This window comes from Artemia sp. Qi Xiang Cuo, chromosome 19 (assembly GCF_049724085.1).
Source record: "Artemia sp. Qi Xiang Cuo chromosome 19, ASM4972408v1, whole genome shotgun sequence".
In the NCBI taxonomy this organism is placed as follows: domain Eukaryota; kingdom Metazoa; phylum Arthropoda; class Branchiopoda; order Anostraca; family Artemiidae; genus Artemia; species Artemia sp. Qi Xiang Cuo.
Window position 1 is genome coordinate 55,165,197 of NC_142812.1, and position 23,528 is coordinate 55,188,724.

Below are 23,528 nucleotides of genomic sequence, written 5' to 3' on the forward strand. Positions count from 1 at the left end.
AATAATCTGTATTTAAAAGCCAATTAAAGCCATATACAAAAAGACAAATACTAAAGAAAAATTACACTTCATTTGACATCCTTCCCATCAATACAAAATTTCCTACTGCCACAATATAACGGGGAGTCCTAGACCTCATTAACTCACAAAGCAGCCTATCTTCCCCCTCCTGGATAATTAATCCCCTTAAATGAGAGAGTTGCTTACACCGGAGGAGGAAATGGCTCAACCCATAATCATTTTCCCCACATCTCAAGCAACTATACCCGGCCTCCGGACCTTCCCTCTTTTTCCTTGCAACCTTAGTATAAATTGGAAAACAATTTGCTCGAATCTGAATCCAAATCCTCAAATATTTAATGGGAAATCACAGCTTGAAATAAAACTCCTGACCAAAATTCTCTTTTACTTCTCTATACAAAGTAAGACTCGGAGATTTGTCCACAGCTGCTTGCCATAGTTGCACTTCTTGCTCTTCAAGTCTTGCACTAAATTCCTTGAAGAACTTTTCATGATCCTCTGGCCCTTTTCCCTTCTCCCACGAACTTGAAAATCCATTCTCATCTAATATCGTTTTGATTTGTGCTGTCCATGATGTTTTGTTACACTGGAGGAGAAGATCTTCATATGCTGCTCGGGCAAGTCTAGTCTGGGGAAGTTCTAGAATTCTTAACCAAAATTTGATGATTTGGGTGTATCTTTTCAATTTCAGGTTAAATATACCAAGATCGCCTTTTAAAACTAACGTAAGTGTTGTATTGTGTAGGCCAAAAACTCCTTTATAACATTAAAGCTGAAGGGTTTCAATTTGCATCCCCGGCTGATACCCCCATATTTCTGATCCTAAAAATAGGATAGGCATAATTTTAGTTTTAAATATATGGTTGTGGAGGCTCAACTGACTTATTTCTGATGTTAATGTGCTTCTGTATATACCAAATAATGCGTTTCTTCCTTTCTGTGCCATCAAGGAGGCACACTTGTGCCTCTATAAAGAGGCGACCCACCACAATGTTAAGCGATTTCAGGTCCTAGAGGTCGCAGAGAGACGGCGGTAATCGCATTTTGTAGCCCAAGCTCAAACTAAGAAACTTGCAAAATTTCATCCTCCTCCGACTTTATCTTCATGGGGTAAACTGGGCCGGAAGTTTGGACCCTCCCACCACAGCCCCCTTTAACGTTGTCCGATTGGGCTGAAATTTAGAGGTTAAGCTTTCCTAGGGCTCGGGAGCTTATCCTCGAAATTTCAGCTCAATCCGATCCCTCCTTCCCTGTTTTCAAAAAACCAAATATAGCCACTTAAAATTCATCATCATCATTTCTTTTTTTTCTTAGCCACGCCTACAGGCCACAGTTGGCACCGGATCCGGGTGAATGAAGACTCATTCGAAGCAGAATTTGACCTGTTAGGGCCTTTTGATATTTGCAGACCGAAAAAATTATCCCCCGAATTTACATTTACGAAAAACCTCGTTTTCCTATATTAGCCCATGTTAATTTTTCCCACCACAACCCCCCTTTAACGTTGTTTGATCGGGCTGAAATTTAGAGGATAAGCTTTCCTGGGGCCTGGGAGCTTATCCTCGAAATTTCAGCTCAATCTGATCACTCCTTCCCTGTTTTCCAAAAACCACATATCAAGATTTTTGGGAATTTGCTTGCGTCGAAAATAGCTTCAATTTGCTAAACAACAATTACTATTGTGTTTGTATAGTCCAGCGGCTGATACTCCAGACTGTCAGGCGGAAAACCCGGGTTCGATTCACCGTCAGAGCAACTTTTTTATATACTTAATTTAAACTAAATAGAAACTCAGTTTCTTTTTTAAATTATTTGAAAAAAAATACGTTTTCTAAAGATTTAAAGAGTCTGAGTTACAATGTCTACCCTTAAAACGTACAGAGAGTAGGAGTCAGAGTTGGGGGGCTGTTAAAGAGGCTGAGTCACAAGTTCGAACCTTAAAACGTACAGGGATTAGGAGGCACCCTGTACGACCCTGTACGGCACCCTGAAGAGGCTGTGCCCTCCTCAACGCCTCGCTCTTTACGCTAAAGTTTTTATTGTTTAAAAAAAGAGTTGTGAGAAAGTCAAACTTTAGCGTAAAGAGCGAGGCGTTGAGGAGGGCACAGCCTCTTTCATATACGGAATAATTTCTGTTCGTTTTAAGTTTTAATGTCGCTCCTTACTTTCAGTTTAAAGAAATTTTTTTTTATATTTAAAGGCTGCGAAAGCGGGGGTTTTGGGGGGCGGTAGCCCCCCAACTATGCCTCCTAATCCCTGTACGTTTTAAGGTTCGAAGTTGTAACTCAGCCTCTTTAACTCTTTAGAAAACGTAGTTTTTTTCAAATAATTGTTGTAATATGACTCGTCCATTTTTCATTTTGACAAAAGATGAAACCTAAGTATTTGGCCTTTTCCACCACTTCCAGCATTTTTCCATTCAATAAAAATTGTGGTCCTGATTCCAAGGGTTTTTTGCTAAAAATCATGATTTGGGATTTCGTGACATTCACCTCTAGTTTCTTCTCTTGCATATATTTTTCAAGGAGATTCAAGAAAGTTTGTAAATCATTATTTGTCTTTGCCAGTAATATAATGTCGTCTGCAAATAGTAGCATTGACATATTCAGATTTCCCAGTCGGAGAGTAGGTGCCCATCTTTGTCGGAAATAAGGAACAATATCATTAATAAACATAGCAAATATTTTTGGCGAGAATGTACTTCCTTGGCGCACGCCCTTTTTCGAGAAAAAAGGCAGAGATATTCCCTTCCTAACAACCTTCACAAAACTTTTATTCAATGACTACATAGATGATAGAATTTGTAAAAAACGGGCTGGTAGGCCTAGATTTAATAAAACATTCAGCAATAAAACATGATCTACACTATCAAATGCTGATTTCAAATCAATTAGAGTCACATATAATTTTCCTTTACCTTTGCAGTGCATTTCTACAAAAGCATTAATAACAAAAACTCTATCAACTGTGGACTAACCTGGTCTGAACCCACCTTGTTCTTCTACCAAGATTTTTTTCTCTTCTATCCACAGACCCTGCCTTTTATCTACAATTTTTCTAGAACTTTTCCAGCACTGTTTAGGAGGCTTATCGGTCTATAGTTGTTATGTGTATTGGGATTACCATTCTTATAAAGTGGGAGAATAAGCGAGGTTTTTCAGGTCATTGGCCACTTCCTCTTTGAAATTATTAGGTTAAATAATAAGGCCAAAAAAGGTAAAAGAACAGTACTAAATGCTATGAAAATCTTCACAGGAATTCCATCGGGCCTGGGAGCTGAATTACCTCGTATTTTATTAAGTGAATCTTTAATTTTTTCCGGGGGGATTGGGTCGCATAACATGGAATCTTCCTGGTTCAGAGGGAATGAAGTTTCTTCACTGTTGTCTAGACCCAATGTCTCTTGTAGGTGTATGTTGCTATCATGGGTATCTTCTTGTAGTAGTTTGAAGTAATTGGGCCAAGTTTGGGGGGCAGGCACCTCTGACTGTCGGTCTTTTAGCCTATCTCTTTTTATGATTTTCCAGAACTCCCTACTGTTATTTTCTCTAAAGCACTTTAAAAGAGTGGCTTTTTCTTTCGTTTTATAATTTTCCTTTTTGCGTTTTATTAATTTTTTGTGATCTTTAAGTACTAAAAGGTAACTTGTTAGTGGATTGATCTTTTATTCATAATACGGTGCATTCTTTACATTATGTAACATTTTATCCAAATTAACGCTACTGAATTTACATTCTTCGTCATAAAAACTTTCATTCTTTTTCTCGGCTTATTTTACTGATACCGCTTAAAATTTGTGAAAACCTATCCGCTATTGTTTCCGGGTCGGCATTCGGTACCTCGGCCTCATACTTCAGATGGTCTATTTCATTCGCTATGGGGTCATTAATTAATTTCTCATGGACCAGTGCTCATTGTTCCTGTGACCAAATTTCCTGTGACAAAATTCATATTTAGTTCTGGTTGTTCAGCAGTGTAAACGTTTAAATCACCTATTAATAACACTGAATCTCCTTTATACCGAGATCTAATAAGAATAATTTCATCCTCTGATATTGCCCAAGTATCCTCTTCGCAATATGAACTATTTTCTGGTGAAATATAAACACACCCCAATATAAACCACTTCCCCAAAAAACTCAAACGTAACCATATCAAATTCTCAGACATACTTGGCAAACGACTTAAACTGGAAAATTCATGTTGCTTGACTAGCCCTATTATTCCTCCGTAGTTTCTGGAATTCCTTGATGTCCTTCTATAAACCCGAAAAACTACATAACCAAAAACTGATATTTCCTCTTCTGGCAATAACCATGTTTCAACTAAGCAAGTTATTTGTGAGTCCAAAAATGAACTATTTAAACACACATCTCCTTTACTACTTAGACCCTGTACATTCCACGTAGTAGCTGATAGTTTCTGTATATGGCTGTTTCCCTATCCTATAACAAATGGTGGTCGCTCTGCTAGAGTTTGGCCATATTTTTTTAGGACTACGACTTTTTTGTTTCTTTTCCGGTTTCGGTCCTTTATTTGGTCTCACATTTCTTCGATGCTGCTTACTATCGTTGCTTGGGCTTATAATCATGTCCAGGTCCCTTTTTCCTTTCGGCCTATCACTTTTTGCGTGGTTTCCACTAGGAATGTTAGGGTTTAGTACTGCAGCCGGCTTTTCTATGATCGTTGTATCTGAATCGCTGTTTGAGATGCTTTCAATTTCAGGATCTGAATTACTATCGCTTGACGGGGATCGCATTTAAGACCTTCTCGGGATATGGTTTTTTATGCTACTATCTTTATTATGAGTTGGTTTTTCCATAGTCGGCTCCGCCATTTCCAGCACTGTTTTTCTCTCAAAGTCATAAACAAACGTCTGTTTGTCTATGCATAATCTAGTTCCGCGTAGCTTCACAATTCTCTTTTTGCTTATAGCTTGGGATAATAAAGGTCTTAGGGCCGTACGAGCCTCGCGTTCTTCTGGCGTATAATCTGGCGCTACTAATATCCCCTTTTGTTTGAAAAGGTTCGCATTCCTGAACAAAATGTCTCGTGTAACTTTGGAATTGAACTTTACTAAAATAGGGCGTGGGTTTTGTGGTCCCCTTAAACGAATAGCATCCCTGAATTCCCACTTTGACACTTTTAAGCTGGGCACAGTATTACTAATTAGCGCAATTATATCATCTAACAGGGTTGTATTCGATATAAGGGGCTGGGGAAAATTATGAAACATCAAATTTGTCAGTTTCATTTCTTTCTCAAGCCGCATATTTCTCTTACGGGATGCTTCCAGCTCTGCTCGAATGGTTGTCAATTCTTGAGCTGTCTCCGTTTGCTTAACGTTAAACTCTTTCATTTTAGCTTCAATACTTGCTAGGCTTAGTTTAACGTCATCGATACTCTTCGACAAGCTAGGGATTTCGAACACTGCCTTTTTTATCTCTTCAAGGGCAAATGCTATAGACTGTCCTTCCATCCTTTTTCTAATATAAAATGGAAAATTATTAGCTTAACTTTCTATTAAACATGAAACGAGGACTTGCACGCAAGGGGGGCTACTTCGTAGCTTGTGCGGCCCCCCAGTTTCAAACAGAACAGGTGGTAGATTCTATTCGTCAATCTTCTTTTGAATCCAATGTTAAATCATATACCACAATTAAAAGGTTTATAAATCTTGTCAAACTGGTTTATGAATATGATACTTTTCATAACAAACGGTTTTTACTTAGTTTCTTTGTTTTTTTATTTTTAATAAAATATGATTTTTTATTTATATATTTTTATTTATATAATTGACAATATAAGACCGCGTTTTCTGCATGAGGTACGCTTCCCGGATATATTGCAGAGCAAACGGAAAGAAAATATTGTAGACATGACACGGTTTCTTGGAAAAGCTCTCCAGCTACGGAAAGAATGTAAATAGTGTTCATATTATATGTCCATTTATTGTGTCTCTTTCCTTATTAATTTGTGTATGGCCTATGGCTAATAAACTTATTATAAACTTATTATTTTATTTTATTTCTAACATTTTATTTTTAATAAAACGATTTTTATTTTAAAATATTTTTTTTAGTTAAGTGGCGGTCAGACGGAAGATGTGGAGAGGATTTTGCGCTAGAAAACGGCTCCCCATCGGAATGCGACCCCAAAAGTGAAAGACCATGCTGTTCTGCCTTTGGGTTCTGTGGAAAATCCAAGTCCCATTGTACGTGCAAAGGATGTCGAGACTTTCGGGGTAAGGGTATTTTCAGCAATTGCTTCACTCACAATAAAAGACCATTGAGGATAAATGCCATGGTACTTGTGTATTATAACGACCACACTTTACTCTTGATCTATAGTAAAACCGGTTTCTCTGTGTGTACTCAGATAATCAGCTTACCCTGAGTTAGATAAACTACTCTCCAGGTATATTTAAATTAATTATTTAATATATAGATTTGTTCTGGGTGTCCTGCTTTCCCTAATTCTCTGTTGTAGTTTCTATCATTTTTTTACTAGAGTATTATATTTTCATTATATTCTGGCATATTTCATTAAGATTAACCTAATTTCACTTCTTGACCGTGGTCTGTATAATACTCAAGTACCAATGCCATATTAAAAAGTTCAAATAGGGAGAAAATCTCTTTAATAGACAGTGATAAATTTCAAAAACAGTGAAAAAATTGACAAAAATATTAGATATTTCGGTCATAAATACAGTAACCGTCATCAGTAATCCTCTTGGAAGGGCAGTGTGGTCTCCGAAATTATCTATGCCATATTTAAATGTATGAAATTTCCAGCTAACCGATTAGGGGGAAAATGATGAAAAAATTGAACTTAAAACTGAGATGGGTTTCTAAGACGCCCATAACTCGGTAAACGCAGGTTGGTAATAACTTGCCTAGTGAATAGTGGAAACTATATATGTTGTATCTGGCAGGGGTGGGGATTGGGGGGTGGGGGGCATTTGCCCCTTCCCAATAATGTGAATAAAAAAATTATTATATATCCCATGCCCCTGGACTATTCGGATATAGACCCCTCTTGCCTCCCCCCCCCACCAATCAAAATGCTGGAGATTCACCCCTGGTATCTGGTAGGCTAACTTATAACAATAAAACATTTTGGTCAAACAGTTCATCGTAACAAACTGTAAGTAAGGAGCGACTCGGCCCAAAAGTCAATAAAACTCGGGAAAATGAATTTCGATAACAATAGGATATATCAAAAGAACGCTGATTCTAAATATATAAAACTCATTAAGTTTAATAGACCCCACCAAAAGCTATAAGCCTGAGAATATTTGTCTGATTTTCAAAAAAAGCTAATAATGTGAATAAAATTTACACAATCAGATTTAGCATATCAGAGAACAATCCTGTAGAGTTTTCAAGCTCCTATCTACAAAAATGTGGAAGTTGTCTTTTTACCGGAAGAGGGTATCACGGATGCGTTTTTATTTATTTTTATTTTTTGTGTTTTTTTTCTCAAAAGATGACCGTATCAAACCAGTGGTCCTAGAAGATCGGGAGAGGGCTAAGAAATCGAAACTTCTAGTTCCTTTTTAAGTGAGCAAACAGATTGGAGGGCAACTAAGCCCCCTCCCACGCTCTTCATTCGCAAAAATATCAAGCCAAAACTTTGAAATAGCCATTTGATGGAGCATAATTCAAAGGACCAATAATTATGACTCTGGGGAATAACATGACTCCCCCCCTTCCTCAAAGTAGCTGGGAAAAGGGTGGTAAGTTGTGCATTTTCCTCATTGCTTATGTATTGTATTTGTTACCGGGAAATGTACTGAATTTTTTTCTGGGGGGAATTTCTGCAAAAAGGAATTTTTTTGGAAGATTTCCGCAAGGGAAAATCTTTTTGAAAATTTACACGAGGGGGGGGGTGGCCGAGGGGATTTCCTGGCATGACAGTATAGTCCTTCTTTTGAATTCCGAGCCTTTACGTTCCTTCTGGTTTTTCTGGTAGGTAAACAGGTCATTACACCTTTGCCGAGAGGAACAAGCATAACTTGAGTGGTGATTAGGATTTGAATAAAAGGAACAGTTTTCTTTATAATTCATATTAGTAAGAGACTTGAATTCAAAGAGAATAGTTTTTATTTGCAAGGATATTAGTGGAGAAAAAAAATGAGTAGCGCATTTACATTATTGGAGATTAATGATGGAACAGACAATAGCAACGATAAACGAGTACGCAATGTAGCTGTGGAAATAACTACTGGCTGTAGACTATTTCTTGAATGGGACACTATGTATGCTAGATACGTGATATCATTAAGAAAATTTAAGCAGGAGGAGCAGCTGTGTTTTGCTGGAAAAGTGAATATTATCCATATAAATAAACTTCGATTAGCATTAGATGTCCTTTCGAAATATATTGATGAGAACAAAATACATCAGTGAATATTATTATTGTAATTATGATCAATAAAACTGTTTCTAAATCAATGCTATTTTTTCTTTCTTCAGTAGACTATCTTATATTTTCTAAAGTAGAAAAAAAAAGAAATTCTGTTTAGTCTGAAGTGGATCGTGAGAGAGCTGTGACTAAAAAAAAAAATGGATAGATTAAAGAAAGATCGAATAAAGAGGAATATAGTTTTATGGAAGAAAGTTTAATTCTAGACGATGATTTTCTAGAGTTGTCTAGTCAAAGGAAAATATTTTCTCGAGGAGTGCTTGTCGATATGATGAAAACTGATTCTCCATCATTAGACTATTGTCTGAAGCTTCTACATCGTGGTCCAAATGCATTTACACATTTTAATTATATATTGATCTCAACGCTAAAAAATTACTTCTTTGATATGATTTTAAAAATTAGTTTCTAGATATATAAGACTTTTTTTCATAATAAATATGGTTCTATAGGATGAGGTACTCCTCTCTCTCTCTCTCAGACAATTTTTTTTTTGTTGCTAGCTCAGTTTCATTGGGATAGTGAGAGTGTCAACACATGACAAAATGTTCCATACATGTCCTTTATGTATGTACTCACTGGGCAGCTGGTCATCATGTGAGAATTGCACAATGATTGATGAGTATGAGGAAAAGTGTAGATTATGCAACAAGTGTAAATTTCAAAGAGGATATACTGTAAAAATTAAATGTTATACTTACTTACTAGAATATTTGTTTGACTCTCATCATATATGCCATCTATGCTACTATTGTCATTATTATAAATTTAAGCAGTTTGAGAATACATATCCCTGTATGATTTGAAAGAATCATGACCGTTATTTTATTTTACTGCTACGAGATTGGTATCGTCGTGGTTTTAGATTGTTCTGGGAGGAGGAACCGGGTCAACGATTCAACTGTTGGAACAACAAGAGATTATGGTTTCTACGTTATCGTTGTGAAGACACTGGGTGTTATGATTATAAGCCCACTGATTTTTATTTGGCTGTGACGGAATGTGATTCGACACTTGAGGACACTGTTTGTGAAATTGCTTCAAATAGGCAAATTGAAACATATGAATTCTATAGAATGAATGAGAATAGTATCATTGACTATACAAAGAGATATGACAAGAGTGAAGTCACACTCTACTGTAGAAAATGTGACCCTGACATTACACTACATCAGGATCAGTACACTGTGAATTCAGATAATCTACCTGCACTAGTTGTTGTCGACAAATACCTAGTAGTAGTGGATGAAATCTAAAGAGTAGAAAAGTCGTTTTATCATGTATATAAATTTTTTTATTAATAAACAATTTCACATACAACTTTAGAACATTTTATTCTTAGGGGCACTAAAATCAATATTAAATACACTTGTAAGTATATTCTCCACTAGAAAGTCGTTCAATCGAGGTAAGTCAACGTAGATGTCAAGGAACTACTTGTAGGTGTAGCCACGACACCTGAACATGAAAAAGAGTAGTGCATGAAAGCCACATGTCTTAGTCGTTAAATCCTGTACTCTTCGTTGATTTTGAACAATGGTTTTCCCACTGCTTTCAATAAAGTTGCTGATGTATGGAGCGTAGAATTTATACGATAGGCCAAGAGGATCAAAAAATTCAATATTCGTCCAAGGTACTATTTCTATGGGTCCCCTGTACCAAACAGGTTGTGTGTGTACTTTCAAGTAATTGGGTTACCAGGGTCATTTGCCAATTACAATGAGCTCTACATGGCTTGGCAGACATGTTTTTCTTTTATTATGATTTACAGATCATTACACCTTTGCCAAGAGGAACGAGTATAACTTGATTGGTGATTAGGATTTGAATAAAAGGACAGTTTTTTTTTCCTGTTTAGCATTTGCAAAAAAGGGGTAATTAGTGAGTGGAAAATTTTTTAATGCTTTTACAATCGGAGATGTTTGATTAACCTTTGCAAAAAAAAGGGGTAATGGGATTTGTGAATTGGAGGAGATTGGCTGAAAAATATTTTGAGGGAGTTGAGTTGCACGAGGGTTGACTTGCACGAGGGTTCAGTTACATACGGATTCAGTTACACGGGGATTAGTTAAATGGGGTCGAGTAGCACGGAGTTGAGAGACTCAGTTGCCTAATTCCGTGTGGTTTTTCTTTACTTGATGGTCATTAAAAAACTAAATTTTGTGTTAAATAAGTAGTTTTTATATCTTTTAAAAGAGCTTGCGCGGGATTGAGAGACTCAGGCGCCTGATTCTAAATGGTTTTTCTTCACTTGGAAGTCATTTACAATGAAATAGGTTTGTTAAATAAGTAGTTTTTGTATCTTTTAAAATTACTTTATTGGGGATTATAGACTCAGTTGACTGATTCAATGTGATTTTTCCTTAATTTTTGGTAATTAAAAAATAAATTTTTGTTTTAAATAAGTAGTTTTTGTATATTTTAAAAGAGCTTTACAGGGTTTGAGAGACTCAGTTGCCTAATTCCGTGTGGTTTTTTTTCACTTGGTGGTCATTAAAAACGAAATTTTTGTGTTAAATAAGTAGTTTTTTGTATCTTTTAAAAGAGCTTTACAGGGTTTGAGAGACTCAGTTGCCTAATTCCGTTTGGTTTTCTTCACTTGGTGGTCATTAAAAACGAAATTTTTGTGTTAAATAAGTTGTTTTTGTATCTTTTAAAAGAGCTTTACAGGGTTTGAGAGACTCAGTTGCCTAATTCTGTGTGTTTATTCTTCACTTTGTGGTCATTAAAAACGAAATTTTTGTGTTAAATAAGTAGTTTTTGTATCTTTTAAAAGAGCTTTACAGGGTTTGAGAGACTCAGTTGCCTAATTCCGTGTGGTTTTTCTTCACTTGGTGGTCATTAAAAACGAAAATTTTGTGTTAAATTATTATTTTTTGTATCTTTTAAAAGAGCTTTACAGGGTTTGAGAGACTCAGTTGCCTAATTCCGTGTGATTTTTCTTCACTTGGTGGTCGTTAAAAACTAAATTTTTGCGTTAAATACGTAGTTTTGTATCTTTTAAAAGAGCTTTAAAGGGTTTGAGAGACTCAGTTGCCTAATTCCGTGTGGTTTTCTTCACTTGGTGGTCATTAAAAACGAAATGTTTGTGTTAAATAAGTAGTTTTTGTATATTTTAAAATAGCATTAAAGGGTTTGAGATAATAAGTTTAGTAATTATGTGTGGTTTTTATTAAAATGGTGGTCAATAAAAAAGAAAATATTGTTTTAAATATGTAGATATATAATAATAATAAATAGATATCAATGTTTTGAGAGACTAATTTGACTCATTACGTGTGGTTTTTATTCACTTGGTGTTAATTAAAAACGAAATTTTTGTGTTAAATAAGTAGTTTTTGTATCTTTTAAAAGAGCTTTACAGGGTTTGAGAGACTCAGTTGCCTAATTCCGTGTGGTTTTTTTTTTTGATTTCACCTCTTGGATATACAGTACATATACTTCATTCAAGAAATTATGAAAAAAAAAATCGCAAGTAACTTTTGTTTTCTCTTTATCACAAACAATTTTCACTTAGCTACACGATGTAGAAATTTAATTCAAGAAATTATTAAAAAATTCTCAGTAACCCCACCGGTTCCTACACATTGCAAAAAAGTGTTTGTTGGGATGTGTAGTTTGCTTTAAGGACTTTTCAGAGCTATGACTCTTAGTCTCTCATAGGCGTTTGTTGTCTGAAACTTCTAATTTGGGATGAATAGTTTGCTGAGAAGTTAAATTTTAGTATTTTATGGTTTTATGTGCCTGAAATCATGAATTAGAATAGTTAATTAGCTGTTTAGGTTTTCAGACATAGTTTTTTAGATGTTCATGGGTGTTCGGTTCCTGGAGGGTTTTATGACTCCTCCTCTCAATGAATTCAGATGGTTTTAGGACTCGTCCCCCTAGCCATAACTCCATTCAACCTTGAGCGAGGATATAAAAGTTTGATGAAGTATTTTTCTACTTAACAACTACATTAATAACTTCCAAGATGATAGGACAGTATGACACAGAATTTTTCAGTTACCGAGAGTTCAATGACTCCTCCCCACAATGAATTCAGATGGTTTTAAGACTCATCTCACTAGTCATAACTCCGTTCAACCTTGAGCGAAGGTATAAAAGTTTTATGAAGTATTTCTCTACTTACCAACTGCATTAATAGCCTCCAAGATGATAGGACTGTATGACACTGAATTTATCAGTTTGAAAAAATCATCTTGTGGTGTTTTATTCGAATGTGCTTTTTTATTATTGTCTATAGATCTCAAAGAAATTGACTGTTATCATTGGTTAGTGAACTATAATCTGTTTGAGTATGATAAAAGCTTGTGGAGTACTACATTACCTTGTATAAACACACTGGGATTCTATGATAGAGTAATTACACCACTTAATAATACTGGTCAGGAACTGAAAAATGTCCAGGAGGAAGTCAGTAAAATTTGTAGCTTTTTCGGTGTTGAAGCACTCTACGTAAACGGCAATGTACCTACAGATAAAGTTTTAATTCAAAAGTGTGACCCTAGGATTCCACTTTTCAATCTAGAAGAGTTTAAGTGTCCTAAATTTGAAGGGGGTTATCACCGTCCTGAAGACGAGGTTAGGTTCTTCGCACAGTGGACACCTAAGAACATACCTGATCGTGATAAATCCATAAGACATGTTAAAAACTATTCTATATCATAGGACCATCGTTTGTGGATGTTTAAGAGTGAACTCTAAGTACTATTTTTATGTAAACATTTGTTGTTGTTTTTTTTTTCTCAAAAAAAAATCTGTTAATACATTTAAGCAATAAATATCTTTAAGCTTAACCCTCCCTTGTTCTTTAGAATAGTTCTATTGTAAGCAAGTAACAAACTCTTTCCTGAAGTCACCTCTTGGATACACAATGCAGAAACTTCATTTAAGAAACTATGAAAAAAATTGTAAGTAAGTAAGTAACAAATTCTTTTTTAAAGTCACCTCTTGGATACACAATACAGAAATTTTCATTAAAGAAATTATGAAAAAATTGTAAATAAGTAGCAAATTCTTTCTTGAATTCACCTGCTGGATAAACAAAGACATTTCGTTCAAGAAATTATGACAAATTTCTAAGTAAGTACCAAAACTCTTTATTGTTTACATGATTTAGATACACGATGTAGAAATTTAATTAAAGAAATTTTGAAAAAATTCTCAGAAAGTAACAATTTCTTTCTTGAAGTCATCTCTTGGATACACAATATGGAAATTTCATTCAGGAAATTATGAAAATATTTGTAAGTAAGTAACAAATTCTTTATTGATTTCACCTCTTGGATATACAGTACAGATACTTCATTCGAGAAATTATGAAAAAAATCGCAAAGTAAGTAACTTTTTTCTCTTTATCACAAACAATTTTCACTTAGCTAAATGATGTAGAAATTATTGAAAAATTCTCAGTAAGTAACAATTTCTTTCTTGAAGTCAACTCTTGGATACGCAATACGGAAATTTCATTCAAGAAATTATGAAAATATTTGTTAGTAAGTAACAAACTCTTTATTGATTTCACCTCTTGGATATACAGTACAGATACTTCATTCAAGAAATTATGAAAAAAATCGAAAGTAAGTAACTTTTTTTTCTCCTTATCACAAACAATTTTCACTTAGCTAAATGATGTAGAAATTTAATTCAAGAAATTATTAAAAAATTCTCAGTAAGTAACAATTTCTTTCTTGAAGTCAAGAAATTATGAAAAAATTCTCAGTCTTAGTAGCAAATTCTTTCTTGAATTCACCTGTTGGATAAACAAAAAAACATTTCGTTCAAGAAATTATGAAAAAATTCTAGGTAATTAACAAACTCTGTAAAGTTTTCACGAGTTAGATATATGATGTAGAAATTAAATTCAAGAAATTATGAAAAAAATTCTCTGTAAGTAACAATTTCTTTTATGAAGTCAACTCTTGGATACGAAATACGGATATTTCATTCATAAAATTATGAAAATATTTGTAAGTAAGTAACAAACTCTTTATTGATTTTACTTCTTGGATATACAGTACAGATACTTCATTCAAAAAATTATGAAAAAATCGCAAGTAAGTAACTTTTTTTTTCTCTTTATCACAAACAATTTTCACTTACCTACACGATGTAGAAATTTAATTCAAGAAATTATGAAAAATTCTCAGTAAGTAACAATTTCTTTCTTGAATTCAACTCTTTAATACACAATACGTAAATTTCATTCAATAATTTCATGACTTAGATACGCGATGTAGAAATTTGATTCAAGAAATTACGAAAAAATTCTCAGTACGTAACAATTTCTTTCTTGAAGTCAACTCTTGGATACAAAATACAGAAATTTCATTTAATAAATTATGAAAAAATTGTAAGTACGTAGCAAACTCTTTCCTGAAGTCACCTCTTGGATACACAATGCAGAAAAACTTCATTTAAGAAACTATGAAAAAATTGTAAGTAAGTAACAAATTCTTTCTTGAAGTCACCTCATGGATACACAATACAAAAATTTCATTAAAGAAATTATGAAAAAATTGTAAGTAAGTAGCAAATTCCTTCTTGAATTCACCTGCCGGATAAACAAAGACATTTCGTTCAAAAAATTATGACAAAATTCTAAGTAAGTAACAAACTCTTAATTGTTTTCACGACTTAGATATACGATGTAGAAATTTAATTCAAGAAATTATGATGAAATTCTCAGTAAATAACAAACTATTTTTTTTTATTTCACCTCTTGGATATACAGTAAAGATACTTCATTCAGAAAATTATGAAAAAAAAAATCGCAAGTAACTTTTTTCTCTCTTTATCACACACACTGTTCACTTAGCTTCACGATGTAGAAATTTAATTCAAGAGATTATGAATAATATATCAGTAACCCCACCAGTTCCTACACATTACAAAAAGTGATCAGTACAAAAACTCCACGTTTTCAGCCAGACTGGTTTTTTAGCTAAATCTTTGTAAACAGCCCAGCCTCTATTTCTGACCGTTTAAGTTTTGATGTTAGTGTTGTCAGTCAAAAGCTATGACCTTAAGAAAAGAGCTTGAGAAAATTGCCTGATTATCGAAAAATGAGAAGCCACATCGTGTCTCAGGGACCAGCATAGAGTACAATTCATTCAAGAAATTATGAAAATATTTGTAAGTAAGTAATAAACACGTTTTGAAACTACATGCTATTTGCATACCTTTCCTTGGCACCTTTCCAAACGAGCGGGGATACCCCACTGGTTCCTACACATTGCAAAAAGTGTGCAGTACGAAAACTTGGCACCTTTCCAAACGAGCGGAGCTTCCCCACTGGTTCCTACACATTGCAAAAAGCGAGCAGTACGAAAACTCCACGTTTTCAACCAGACTGGTTTTTTAGGGACCAATCACGAGAGACATGCAAAGTCGACATAGCTTTATTTCATTTTTCATTTTAGACGAGGTTACGTGCGCGCACGTAACCTCGTCTAAATTAACCTTAAAAAATGAAATAAAGCTATGTCGACTTTGCATGTCTCTCCTGATTGGTCCCTAAAAAACCAGTCTGGTTGAAAACGTGGAGTTTTCGTACTGCTCGCTTTTTGCAATGTGTAGGAACCAGTGGGGAATCTCCGCTCGTTTGGAAAGGTGCCAAGTTTTCGTACTGCACACTTTTTGCAATGTGTAGGAACCAGTGGGGTATCCCCGCTCGTTTGGAAAGGTGCCAAGGAAAGGTATGCAAATAGCATGTAGTTTCAAAACGTGTTTATTACTTACTTACAAATATTTTCATAATTTCTTGAATGAATTGTACTCAATGCTTGTCCCTGAGACACGATGTGGCTTCTCATTTTTCGATAATCAGGCAATTTTCTCAAGCTCTTTTCTCAAGGTCATAGCTTTTGACTGACAACACTAACATCAAAACTTAAACGGTCAGAAATAGAGGCTGGGCTGTTTCCAAAGATTTAGTTAAAAAATCAGTCTGGCTGAAAACGTGGAGTTTTTGTACAGCTCACTTTTTTTGCAATGTGTAGGAACCAGTGGTTTTACTGATAAATTATTCATAATCTATTGAATTAAATTTATACATCGTGAAGCTAAGTGAAAATTGTTTGTGATAAATAGAAAAAAAAAAGTTACTTGCGATTTTTTTTTTCATAATTTCTTGAATGAAGTATCTTTACTGTATATCCAAGAGGTGAAATCAAAAAAAATAGTTTGTTACTTACTGAGAATTTCATCATAATTTCTTGAATTAAATTTCTACATCGTATATCTAAGTCGTGAAAACAATTAAGAGTTTGTTACTTACTTAGAATTTTGTTATAATTTTTTGAACGAAATGTCTTTTTGTTTATCCGGCAGGTGAATTCAAGAAGGAATTTGCTACTTACTTACAATTTTTTCATAATTTCTTTAATGAAATTTCTGTATTGTGTATCCATGAGGTGACTTCAAGAAAGAATTTGTTACTTACTTACAATTTTTTCATAGTTTCTTAAATGAAGTTTCTGCATTGTGTATCCAAGAGGTGACTTCAGGAAAGAGTTTGTTACGAAAGAGTTTGTTACTTGCTTACAATTTTTTCATAATTTCTTAAATGAAATTTCCGTAGTGTGTATCCAAGAGTTGACTTCAAGAAAGAAATTGTTACTTACTGAGAATTTTTTCATAATTTCTTGAATTAAATTTCTACATCGTGTATCTAAGTCATGAAATTCTTGAATGAAATTTCCGTATTGTGTATTCAAGAGTTGACTTCAAGAAAGAAATTGTTACTTACTGAGAATTTTTTAATAATTTCTTGAATAAAATTTCTAAATCATGTAGCTAAGTGAAAATTGCTTGTGATAAAGAGAAAAAAAAGTTACTTACTTGCGATTTTTTCATAATTTCTTGAATGAAATTGGGTATTCAAGAGTTGACTTCAAGAAAGAAATTTTTACTTACTGAGAATTTCTTTCATAATATCTGTAATTTAATTTCTACATCGTATATCTAACTCGTGAAAACATTAAAGAGTTTGTTACTTACTTAGAATTTTGTCATAATATCTTGAACGAAATGTATTTTTTCTAATCCAACATGTGAATTCAAGAAAGAATTTGCTACTTAGTTACAATTTTTTCATAATTTCTTGAATGAAATTGTGCATCCAAGAGTTGACTTCAGGAAAGAAATTTTTACTTACTGAGAATGTCTACATAATTTCTTGAATTAAATTTCTAAATTAATTAACTAAGTGAAAATTGTTTGTGACAAATAGAAAAAAAAAAGTTACTGAATATAGATTTTTTTAATAAATTATTAAATGAAGTATCTGTACTGTATATAAAAGAGGTGGAATCAATAAAGATTTTGTTACTTACTAACAAATATTTTCATAATTTCTTGAATGAAATTTCCGTATTGCGTATCCAAGAGTTGACTTCAAGAAAGAAATTGTTACTTACTGAGAGTTTTTCAATAATTTCTACATCATTTAGATAAGTGAAAATTGTTTGTGATAAAGAGAAAAAAAGTTACTTACTTGCGATTTTTTTCATAATTTCTCGAATGAAGTATCTGTACTGTATATCCAAGAGGTGAAATCAATAAAGAATTTGTTACTTACTTACAAATATTTTCATAATTTCCTGAATGAAATTTCCATATTGTGTATCCAAGAGATGACTTCAAGAAAGAAATTGTTACTTTCTGAGAATTTTTTCAAAATTTCTTTAATTAAATTTCTACATCGTGTATCTAAATCATGTAAACAATAAAGAGTTTTGGTACTTACTTAGAAATTTGTCATAATTTCTTGAACGAAATGTCTTTGTTTATCCAGCAGGTGAATTCAAGAAAGAATTTGCTACTTATTTACCATTTTTTCTTAATTTCTTTAATGAAAATTTCTGTATTGTGTATCCAAGAGGTGACTTTAAGAAAGAATTTGTTACTTACTTACTTACAATTTTTTTCATAGTTCCTTAAATGAAGTTTCTGCATTGTGTATCCAAGAGGTGACTTCAGGAAAGAGTTTGTTACTTACTTACAATAGAACTATTCTAAAGAACAAGGACGGGTTAATCTTAAAGATATTTATTGATTAAATGTATTAACAGATTTTTTTTTGAGAAAAAAAAACAACAACAAATGTTTACATAAAAATAGTACTTAGAGTTCACTCTTAAACATCCACAAACGATGGTCCTATGATATAGAATAGTTTTTAACATGTCTTATGGATTTATCACGATCAGGTATGTTCTTAGGTATCCACTGTGTGAAGAACCTAACCTCGTCTTCAGGATGGTGATAACCCCCTTCAAATTTAGGACACTTAAACTCTTCTAGATTGAAAAGTGGAATCCTAAGGTCACACTTTTAAATTAAAACTTTATCTGTAGGTACATTGCCCTTTACGTAGAGTGCTTCAACTCCGAAAAAGCTACAAATTTCACTGACTTCCTCCTGGACATTTCTCAGTTCCTGACCAGTATTATTAAGTGGTGTAATTACTCTATCATAGAATCCCAGTGTGTTTATACAACGTAATGTAGTACTCCACAAGCTTTTATCATACTCAAACAGATTATAGTTCACTAACCAATGATAACAGTCAATTTCTTCGAGATCCATAGACAATAATAAAAAAGAATATTCGAATATAACACCACAAGATGATTTTTTAAAACTGATAAATTCGGTGTCATACAGTCCTATCATCTTGGAGGCTATTAATGTAGTTGTTAAGTAGAGAAATTCTTCATCAAACTATTATACCTTCGCTCAAGGTTGAACGGAGTTATGACTAGTGAGATGAGTCTTAAAACCATCTGAATTCATTGTGGGGAGGAGTCAATGAACTCTCGGTAACTGAAAAATTCTGTGTCATACTGTCCTATCATCTTGGAAGTTATTAATGTAGTTGTTAAGTAGAAAAATACTCCATCAAACTTTTATATCCTCGCTCAAGGTTGAATGGAGTTATGGCTAGGGGGACGAGTCCTAAAACCATCGGAATTCATTGAGAGGAGGATTTATAAAACCCTCCAGGAACCCAACACCCATGAACATCTAAAAAACTATGTCTGAAAACCTAAACAGCTAATTAACTATTCTAATTCATGATTTCAGGCACATAAAACCATAAAATACTAAAATTTAACTTCTCAGCAAACTATTCATCCCAAATTAGAAGTTTCAGACAACAAACGCCTATGAGAGACTAAGAATCATAGCTCTGAAAAGTCCTAAAAGCAAACTACACATCCCAACAAACACTTTTTTGCAATTTGTAGGAACCGGTGGGGTTACTGAGAATTTTTTCATAATTTCTTGAATTAAATTTCTACATCGTGTAGCTAAGTGAAAATTGTTTGTGATAAAGAGAAAAAAAAGTTACTTGCGATTTTTTTTTTCATAATTTCTTGAATGAAGTATCTGTACTGTATATCCAAGAGGTGAAATAAAAAAAAACCACACGTAATTAGGCAACTGAGTCTCTCAAACCCTGTAAAGCTCTTTAAAAAGATACAAAAACTACTTATTTAACACAAAAATTTCGTTTTTAATTACCACCAAGTGAAGAAAACCAAACAGAATTAGGCAACTGAGTCTCTCAAACCCTGTAAAGCTCTTTTAAAAGATACAAAAAACTACTTATTTAACACAAAAATTTCGTTTTTAATGACAACCAAGTGAAAAAAAAACACACGGAATAAGGCAACTGAGTCTCTCAAACCCTGTAAAGCTCTTTCAAAAGATAAAAAAACTACTTATTTAACAAAAAATTTTATTTTTTTTTGACGATCAATTAACGAAAAATCACACGTAATTAGGCAACTGACTCTCTCAATCCCCGTAAAGCTCTTTTAAAAGATACAAAAACTACTTATTTAACACAAAAATTTCGTTTTTAATGACTATCAAGTTAAGAAAAACCACACGGAATTAGGCAACTGTGTCTCTCAAACCCCTTAAAGCTATTTTAAAAGATAAAAAAACTACTTATTTAACACGAAAATTTCGTTTTTTAATGACCATCAAGTAAAGAAAAATCACACGGAATTAGGCAACTGAGTCTCTCAACTCCGTGCTACTCGACCCCATTTAACTAATCCCCATGTAACTGAATCCGTATGTAACTGAACCCTCGTGCAAGTCAACCCTCGTGCAACTCAACTCCCTCAAAATATTTTTCAGCCAATCTCCTCCAATTCACAAATCCCATTACCCCTTTTTTTTGCAAAGGTTAATCAAACATCTCCGATTGTAAAAGCATTAAAAAATTTTCCACTCACTAATTACCCCCTTTTTTGCAAATGCTAAACAAGAAAAAAAAAACTGTCCTTTTATTCAAATCCTAATCACCAATCAAGTTATACTCGTTCCTCTTGGCAAAGGTGTAATGATCTGTAAATCATAATAAAAAAAAAACATGTCTGCCAAGCCATGTAGAACTCATTGTAATAGGCAAATGACCCTGGTAACCCAATTACTTGAAAGTACACACACAACCTGTTTGGTACGGGGGACCCATAGAAATAGTACCTTGGACGAACATTGATGTGTGTTACCACCCGGGTCGATCACGTAAATTCTGAGTTCGATGTACTAGAGGCGGTATCAGCAGCAGGGGGAAAACCATTAATCAAGACGAACAAAGAGAACAGGATTTAACAACTAAGACATGCGGTGGCCTTACCCCCCTGTATCTAATGTTCAATCTCCGGGACTACACCTCCAAGCAGTTTCTCGACATCTACGTTGATTTACTTCGATTGAACGACTTTCTAGTGGAGAATATACTTACAAGTGTATTTAATATTGATTTTAGTGCCCTGAGAATAAAATGTTCTAAAGATGTATGTGAAATTGTTTATTAATAAAAAAATTTATATACATGATAAAACGACTTTTCTATTCTTTAGATTTCATCCACTACTACTACTAGGTATTTGTTGACAACAACTAGTGCAGGTAAATTATCTGAATTCACGGTGTACTGATCTTGATGTAGTGCAATGTCAGGGTCAATTTTCTACAGTAGAGTGTGATTTCACTCTTGTCATATAACTTTGTATAGTCAATGATACTATTCTCATTCATTCTATAGAATTCACGTGTTTCAATTTGCCTATTTGAAGCAATTTCACAAACAGTGTCCTCAAGTGTCGAATCACATTCCGTCACAGCCAAATAAAAATCAGTGGGCTTATAATCATAACACTCAGTGTCTTCACAACGATGACGTAGAAACCATATTCTTTTGTTGTTCCAACAGTTGAATCGTTGACCCGGTTCCTCCTCCCAGAACAATCTAAAACCACGACGATACCAATCTCGTACCAATAAACTAAAATCACGGTTAGGATTCTTTCCAATCATACCGGGATATCTACTCTCCCACTGATTAAATTTATCATAATGACAATTGGAGCATAGGTGACCTCTAGGATGAGAGTCACAGACCTCTTCAAGACAGGAATTACAACCTTTAATTTGTACAGCATATCCTCTATGCAATTTACACGGGATGCATAATCTACACTTTTCATCATACTCCTCAATCATTGTGCAATTCTCACATGATGACCAGCTGCTAAGTGAGTACATACATAACGGACATGCATGGAACATTTTTTCATGTTTTGACACTCTCACTACCCCAATGAATTTGAGCTAGAAACAAAAAAAATTGTCTGAGAGAGAGAGAGAGGAGTAAATCATCCTTGAGCACCATCTTTCTTATGAAAAAAAGTCCTATATTTCTAAAAACTAATTTTTAAAAGCATATTCACAATATCGTTTTGTCGTGTCGTGATCAATATATCAAAAAATTGTGTAAATGCATTTGGACCACGATGTAGAAGCTTCATACAATAGTCTAATGATGGAGAATCAGTTTTCATTATATCGACAAGCATTCCTCGAGAAAATATCTTCCTTTGAATAGACAACTCTAGAAAATCATCGTCTAGAATTAAACGTTCTTCCATAAGAACTAGATTCCTCATGATTCGATCTTTCTCGAATCTATCCATTTTTTTTTTTTAGTCCTAGCTCTCTCACGATCAACTTCAGACTAAACAGAATTTCTTTTTTTTCTACTCTAGAAAATATACGCTAGTCTACTATAGAAAGAAAAAATAGCATTGATTTAGAAACAGTTTTATAGATCATAATTACAATAATAATATTCACTGATGTATTTTGTTCTCATCAATATATTTCGAAAGGACATCTAATGCTAATCGAAGTTTATTTATATGGAGAATATTCACTTTTCCAGCAAAACACAGCTGCTCCTCCTGCTTAAATTTGCTTAATGATATCACGTATCTAGCATACATAGTGTCCCATTCAAGACATAGTCTACAGCCAGCAGTTATTTCCACAGCTACATTAGGTACTCGTATATCGTTGCTGCTGCTGCTGTCGGTTCCATCATTAATCTCCAATAGTGTAAATGCACCACTCATTTTTTTTCTCCACTAATATCTTTTCAGATAAAAACTATTCTCCTTTAATTCAAGTCTCTTACTAATATGAATTATAAAGAAAACTGTTCATTTTATTCAAATCCTAATCACCAATCAAGTTATACTCGTTCCTCTCGGCAAAGGTGTAATGACCTGTTTACCTACCAGAAAAACCGGAAGGAACGTAAAGGCTCGGAATTCAAAAGAAGGACTATACTCATGACAGTACAATAATTGTTCTAAAAATTGCCATACTGACATTTTCAGGCGTAAACATGATCTAGATCGGTTATGATTTTGTGAAAAATCGTTTAGCCCTTCTAGCAAACTAAATTTATTTTTCTTAAATCCTCTCATAACCAAAATTAGTGGCAATAAAGCCGGAAAACTGTCAAAATGAAACTTGAAAGTTCGACAAAGGTGAGTAACTATCAATCACAAACTTTACGGCCAGGGTGAACTTATCATTGTATTTTATCTCCTATATATATCAAATTCATATCCAGCGATTGTTTTTATACAGTTTTGGTCTATCAAAAGACATTTTCAATCCCTTTAGTTACCGAATTGTCCGTAAATCATCTTTAGTTTAAAAAACACTCCTCCCTACTAGTCATTCGTGATTTACTGAATTCCTCC

General features: G+C 33.8%; 1 protein-coding gene across 1 annotated transcript in view; it reads left to right on the forward strand.

Annotated features, from left to right (window-relative positions):
- LOC148941017 (neuropilin-2-like) overlaps positions 1-23,528 on the forward strand; it is a 115,138-nt gene that overhangs the window by 40,419 nt on the left and 51,191 nt on the right. Inside the window, exon 2 of the mRNA XM_089104957.1 lies at positions 6,104-6,265. Within this exon, the coding sequence (XP_088961083.1) occupies positions 6,104-6,265 (162 nt within the window). The remainder of the gene's footprint in view (positions 1-6,103; positions 6,266-23,528) is intronic.